General features: G+C 34.6%; 1 protein-coding gene across 2 annotated transcripts; it reads left to right on the forward strand.

Moving 5' to 3' along the window:
• The first annotated feature begins 1,440 nt into the window (after positions 1-1,440).
• On the forward strand, positions 1,441-3,830 carry LOC125218927 (increased DNA methylation 3-like). 2 transcript variants are annotated; one of them, XM_048120733.1, is made up of 3 exons: positions 1,441-1,603; positions 2,502-2,836; positions 3,490-3,830. In XM_048120733.1, exons 2-3 carry the CDS (start codon positions 2,536-2,538, stop codon positions 3,723-3,725), a joined length of 537 nt encoding a protein of 178 aa, XP_047976690.1. In that variant the 5' UTR covers positions 1,441-1,603; positions 2,502-2,535; the 3' UTR covers positions 3,726-3,830. The 2 variants fall into 2 exon arrangements, with proteins under 2 accessions (XP_047976690.1, XP_047976689.1); XM_048120732.1 differs by having other exon boundaries at positions 1,442-1,603; positions 2,487-2,836.
• The last annotated feature ends 3,265 nt before the right edge of the window (positions 3,831-7,095 follow it).

Raw genomic sequence — 7,095 nt, forward strand, 5'->3', positions numbered from 1 at the left:
TTGGATCAAGGAGTATAAGATAAATATTGGAAGATAAATGGAAAAAAGAAAAATAAGACTATTTTAAAACACTTTAACCAAATCTAAAATGGTAAAAATTAGAATAAAAATAAAAATCCAACATTGATCAGCGCCACATCGCATGGCCAGATTGGCCTCATCATGCGACCTGAACCGCTTCATAGCCCACAAAAGTGACCAATGACAAGTTTGTGGCTTACCTAACTCCCTTGCAATGACTCTCCCTCGGATACAACTTAGATATGTTCCATCTTCTGGTGCGATTTTGAATAGTTTGTATTAGAAAAAATATCACATTTTATTTTTGAATACAATAAATCATTCTTTTCTCTTGAACTAAAACGGACAAATGCTTCCCCAGATAGGATTAATCATATAGCATATTACGGAGAGTTTTTATTGTTACAAAAGAAGAAAATACGCGTCTTTAGAAGACGCGTGAGAGCATCCTGCGTCTTTGCCTCACACGCGAGAGCGTATCACGTGTCTCTTAAAGACATGACTTGCTGATGCGCCTTTACCTCTCCTATTTATTTTTTATTTTAGGGTTCTTGGATTCATTGCTCGTTATTCTTTCTTGAAAATACACAATTTGCAGCTCACTTTAGTAAGTTTTTAGTAAGAGTGTTTATTTATGTATCTACCTAATGTTGTTTTATCTACTATATTTTGCACAAATGACAGTGTTTGTGCGTTTATATTGGAATGGAAAATGATCTAGCTCTTAAGTTTGAGTATTGCATATAATTTAATTCGTGCGAAAGCATTTATTATATTGAATAACATTTATTATATTGAATAAGAAAATATCATATTATCAGTTAGTTTCGATGATATGTGAAAAAATTGTGCTACTACTAGATATGGATAAACCCAAAATCTATTTCTCCCACCTTTAATAGCAAATTAATTCATAAAAATCAATCTATAAAATTCTATATTCAACGAAATTCAGTATTCTAAATTCCAAATCTATATTCAAGAAAAATATACCATAATTCAATGTTCATTTGTTGATGAGAGCAGATTTATCAACAAAATTCAATCCTAAAGCTTACCCAAAATTCAACAAAATTATACACAAAATAACAATAATAATCATAATAGAACACTTAAAATACAAATCGGAGCTAATTTCTCGATCTGAAGCAGCTGTCGCGCGGAGGAGGTGGGGAATCAACTTGTTCTGGAATACTAAGGTAGAGACGCGACGACAATTCATATGTTTAATTAAGACGCGAGATACTCTCACGTGTTAGGCAAAGATGCGGGATACTTTAATATGTTGCGTCTTGCATACGCAGTGTATTTCCCTCTTTTGTAAATTGTAATAAAAAAAACTCAATTAATCCCATTTTGGTAATTTCTCCCCTAATTTATTTTTTGGTAATTTCTCCCCTAATTTATTTCAACAAACTAAATTTGGTCATGCTTTGTTAATGTCACCGTTTAAACTTTATAATTTCCGGTGAAGAAGAAAAGAAGAAGCACAACTGCGTCTTTTTCGGCGATCATAACACCGCAGACCACATTTCTCTGCTCAAATTTACCCAACCCAGCTTTCCTTTCGAGTTATCAACAGGTAATTCTTCTTGCATTCCTTGTTCGACTAATTTTAGTGTTTTTGTCGTTTCAATTCTTGAAATCGTTCGTTTCCCCTGATTTTCATCTTACTCTAGTGAATTATTTTCTTAGTTAGGTTGTTATGTAACTTTACCCAAAGCTCAATTTTTAGTATAAAAAGAAGATATTCAATCTTGTTGCCAAGAAATGAAACTCGAAAAATGAAACATGATTAATTGCAACTTCAGACGAAAAATCTTGATTTAAGTGGGTGGGTGGTGGAATGTAGCCTTTTCATATGTTAATGGTTTATGGTAATTTTGGATGAAGCGTTTGTTCTAGTGTTAGTTGAGTTTGGCTTAGAGAATCCCAATTAGTTTGCCCAATGTTGTCGTGGTGATTGTGTGGGTGTCGTGTGACGGTGCTACCGAGCTATTTCAGCAAACGAAGATAGAGCATATTACATAGAGATTGATCTCCAACATTGATCAGATTATGCTTGCTAGACTAATTATTTTTTATCATGGTTTCAGTAAACATATCAATTCGAGCTTAAATACAGCTACATCACTATAATTCTAATTTCGTTTATAACGAGCTTGATGATTCTCTTTCAAATCATTCTCTCTCAGCTTTGTTTGAATGGGAACTTCTGTTATCCTTGAATCCCTGACCATAATAAACATATTTATAAACGGGGCCGTTGTTATTCAAATACCCTTTGCAGTCGTTATTCAAATCCAATCAGTTTACTCCAAACGAGTTGGTCGTTAAATCCTTTGTTCAGAATTAACATTGTACATAGAACCTGCTTTCTATTTCTGCCCTGAAAATGTCTCTTGTCTCCCTATATCGTTTCTTGCCATTTATTAGTTTCACTCACAATTGTTTGTTGAATCAAGTCATTCTTGGGCTAGGTGACGTGGCTGCTGGAAAAGAAGTATATCTGCAATGGATGAAAATGGTGGGATAGTGGACCTGAATAACAGCAAAGATGCAGGGGAAGAGACGCACCATTCTGATTCTATGCAATTGGTTACGTATCCAAGGACTTGCAGTTCTGCCCAGCCGTTTGCTTTGCCCCTTGTGCCTGTTCCAAAGGTGGAAGAATGGTGTTCGAATACGTCTGTTGTCTTGACTGGTACAGCTTGTAAAGGGGGGACTGGACCACCTATTGGCATCACAGACATTGGTGAGAGCAAATCTGCATATTACTTTTGTATTGCTCTACCTGGCGTCAAGAAAGATCCTGGTAAATTTCTCTTCACCTCATCACTCCGTGTCTGTGATTTACTCTTTTATGTTCTTTTGTATATTGTGTTTTTTTGTAGTTTTGGTTGGCTGTGGAAATAACTTAAGTAAATGAAGAGTATCTGTGAACGGTTTAAGCAAAGTAATGTGTTTTCCATGCTCATTTTCTGATCGAACATGTGCAGGCTGGAAGTTATGTATTTGGCTATGAGAGATTAAACTTCTCGTTCTTCATAAAGAGACTGATGTTTCGTGTCTTTACAGGAGTGAGGGAGCATCATTAGGAAAGAGAGATTTTAGTCCATTGGATTATGACTGACAAACCTATTTCATGTTAATTTCGGCCGTGCTTTAGATTCTTACTTGTAGTCTAGAGATTCTAACACACACATCTTGAAAATAACAAGATCAGTCTGTGTGGACTTGAAGCTGCAAACTGAAATCGGATATTGGTCATTGACTCAATGCACCATATCTTCCCATTACTGTGTATAATGTCATGAGAGAATGATGAACACAGGATAAATCTTCTTCTTATGTTGAAAACTTTTCATTAATTTTCGACATTGAAGTGTGTCTATGAAGCACATTCAATTAACCTTTTACACTTTTATGTTTATATGGTTTTTGTTCTCACTTGATTACGTGTATCAGGTGAATTCAGCTGTGATGTTCAAAGGGACGGAAAGGTCTGTGTTCGAGGTGTGACTTCGACTGGTGGTAAGATCGTCCAAAAATATTCCCGAGTATACGAAATGAAATTCCAGCAACAATCACCCCCTGGACCCTTCACGCTCTTCTTCAATCTGCCAGGGCCCGTCGACCCTAGGTTGTTCTCTCCCCATTTCAGATCCGATGGCATCTTCGAAGCCGTTGTTGCAAAGTACTGAGTAGAGTAGATTTCGTATATCTTAATGTAATGTATCGACTGTTCATCGACATAATCTAGGATGCTTGCTTCTATGTTGGAATGTTAATGAACATGTGTTTCTTTAGACAAATGAGTTTTTCCAGTACTATAATTTTGAACAGCATTACGTTTCCCGTATATCCTTTCTCCACGATGGCGTGGTTCAGCCCCTTGCTCGTTTGGTACCCAACAGCTGCCACTCTGAGCTCGATCCCACAAACCTGCAATGGATAGTCTCCTCCTTATAAAGGCTGCCAATGTTGGCAAACACGTAATCCACGAGGCCTGTTATAAGTTGTGTAGCACTCGATTGGCATCTGCTCCGACAGTTCGGTTAGGTTTCCCGTCACGGTCTGGTTTATGCCCTACAGTGCAGCAACTGCCTGCATTTGCAGCTCAATAATTAAGATTTACTAACAAATAACAATATGCATTAGATATGAGTTTAGATCCAAATATTGGTACCATTCGTATGCCCTTCTCTCAAAAATAAATTACTTATATATTTTTACTAATTTTTCGTCAAACTGGTTGAAATGATATCTGGTAAGGCCCAACAGTAAGCCCAGTAATACTGAAGGTCCATTCACATATAAAACAGTAGGGCCTTTAGTACTGAAAGCCCATTCACGTACAAAACAAAATATTAGTTATAGTAAGATGAAATAATAGCTAAATTCATTAATTTTAGCCAAACTATGATATTTCACATAAACATAAAAGTGACTAAAAAATCGTGGACTTTGACTAGTAGTCGATTTTCCACAAAGTTGAATGTTTATGAGGACTAAAACGATAATGTTTTGAGACATGTGAGAATGTCTATATGAGTCGGAAGTAAAAACACATGCTTTCTTGTAGATTAGTAATAGTAAGATGAAATAATAGACCCCTCGCCTCGCCATTATGACATCCTTTTACATTTATACAACTATTTCAAAGGAGTGATATTCATCTTTCTTTGTGAGAGAGTTAAGATGTAAGGACCATTTAGATCTCAAATGTAACGAAAAAGGAAAAGTACATTGTGTGTCTTTTAAGTGTAAGAGTTCATTTACAAAAAATGAATATATGTTTATCATGCTCGAATACAAATGAATACAAGGTTATTAGTTCCATGCCATATATAGATAGTGATCATAATAATTGCAACAACTACATAGTTAAAAATTGTCTCATTTGAAAAAGTTTCTCGTTACAAATTAATGAATGGCAGTTAGAGGAGACGTGTGAAGACAAGTTTTGTACAAAATGTCAACTAGGCGTATTAAATTTAGAGAAGAAAGTAGGTCCAAAATGCATTGAATGCAATGGTACGAAATCAAGCTGTGTCCCAATGCATATATACACATTTTTATAGAGAGAAAGAGCAGATAAATCAGAGGTTGATGATGATTGAATAACTAAGGTTTCGTACAACAATAATTCATGCAATAACTCCTCCAACCCTTCAAAAATAAAACAACTTAATTTACACCCATTTAATTTAGAGTAACCCTACACATATAAATAGATAAGAAGGCCATACAAGCAAATGTTTTTCTACTGTTTTTGAAAGAAAAAAAAACAGATCTGCATTGCAACTATATTTATTGGAGTTATTCAATTCCTTTACTATGAACTGTCACGTCAATGATCAGGAGAGTAAAAATCACATACTCCATATTTTAATTTCTATTCTCATGACCTAAATTACTAAACTTGTTACTCCGCGTTATTTTGAGCTGTGACTGCTTCTTATTTAGGAATTCATGTGTATTGTCTCATTTCATTTAGTAAGTACAAAACACTCTAGTCTTTAGACGCGCTACATCAATTTTTTAGTATACAAACCACTACAATTTTAAAGATTGATACTTATATACTCCTAGTATATAAAAATAAACTAATTTTAATTTGTCATGTAGATTTATAGAGAAAAAAGAAAGAAATTATAAAAGAAGATAAAGACAAAAGAGAAAGAGGTGCACAATAAAGATGGCAAGAAAACGGCATAGAGAAATGTGATGTAATTGGAGGAACAATAATCGAATTTAAGTGGGCTCGAATCTCAACATACCCATCCATCAGATTCTTGATTCATCCATCACTCTCTCTAATGAATAGATATATAGAGATAGATACACCTGCGTGTTTGTGTGGTACTCTAGTACTCCCTCCGTCCCGGCTAAGATGACACATTGCTTAGCCGGCACGGGATTTTATGAGTTATTGGTTAAAGTGTTTAATTGGAGAGAGAGAAGGTGGGTGTAAGTATTAAAGTAGAGAGATAAAGAAAGATGAATATTTTAATAGGAGTGAGAAAAAGTGGTTGAGTGTATTAATTGGAGAGAGAAGGTTACCAAAAAAGGAAATGTATCATCTTAATTGGGACAAACTAAAAAGGAAAACGTATCATCTTACGCGGGACGGAGGAAGTAATTAAATTGGATGGCATTAGATTAGGCATGTTATGACACATCATACATCATGCATCACGCTTATTACAACTAATAATTTTTGTACTGTCAATGCTAGTATATCATGCAATAACCGAGCTGCTCGCTTTCTAAATAAGACTGATGCATCAGTGACCCCGACCCTCCGTCCCAAGACTCCCAGCTGCTCGCTTTCTTTTCTGGAATAATGTCTCACCTAAATTGTGTTATTAAATATTCAATTATTTTTACTTTATTCTATTATTTATTTTATTCTTTCTTTATCTTTTTTACTTTATTTATCTTTCATATTTTTTAATACAATTTCTTAATTTCCGCAAAAAGGTTTTGCCTCAACTTAATTGGGATAGAGGGAGTACTACATATGTCCCTACAAGAATACTCCCTTCAGTCCCATAAAAATAACGATACTTTCTTTTTTGGTCCGTCCCATAAAATTATCTCATTTTCATTTATAGAAACTTCTCTCAAACTCATTATTCATATACATCAATTTATTTACAATTTATACCGCTATGTCCCACCATTAAACATTATTAATAATATGGGTCTCACTATCCACTTACACTGTTTAACTACCCTTCTCATCATCTCTCTTACTTTACCAATCATGCATTACTTTCTATACCGTCCATGTCTTATTTTTTTGAGACGGAGGGAGTACATGTTTATTTATGGTTTCTTCATTGCACCAACCTAGCTACCTATCTCAAATAAACAATATACTCCCTCCATGATCAAGAGTATCGATAAGAAGTTCAACATAAATTTTAAGAAATATAAAAATACTTAAATGAAAGAAAGATAATAGTAGAATATTGTCACACCTCAACCCTTATGACGTATACACTTACTATAAATAAATTCAAATTTTAAAACAAATAACCACATTGTGACTACATAAAATCCACA

The sequence above is a fragment of the Salvia hispanica genome, chromosome 4, assembly GCF_023119035.1.
Source record: "Salvia hispanica cultivar TCC Black 2014 chromosome 4, UniMelb_Shisp_WGS_1.0, whole genome shotgun sequence".
In the NCBI taxonomy this organism is placed as follows: domain Eukaryota; kingdom Viridiplantae; phylum Streptophyta; class Magnoliopsida; order Lamiales; family Lamiaceae; genus Salvia; species Salvia hispanica.

What these genes read in the sequence shown, in the direction of transcription:
- LOC125218927 (XM_048120733.1), top strand. Translation starts at nt 2,536, where the DNA reads ATGGATGAAAATGGTGGGATAGTGGACCTGAATAACAGCAAAGATGCA. An exon ending in TGGCGTCAAGAAAGATCCTG is followed by an intron (nt 2,837 to 3,489) that starts GTAAATTTCTCT and finishes TACGTGTATCAG; the next exon opens with GTGAATTCAGCTGTGATGTT.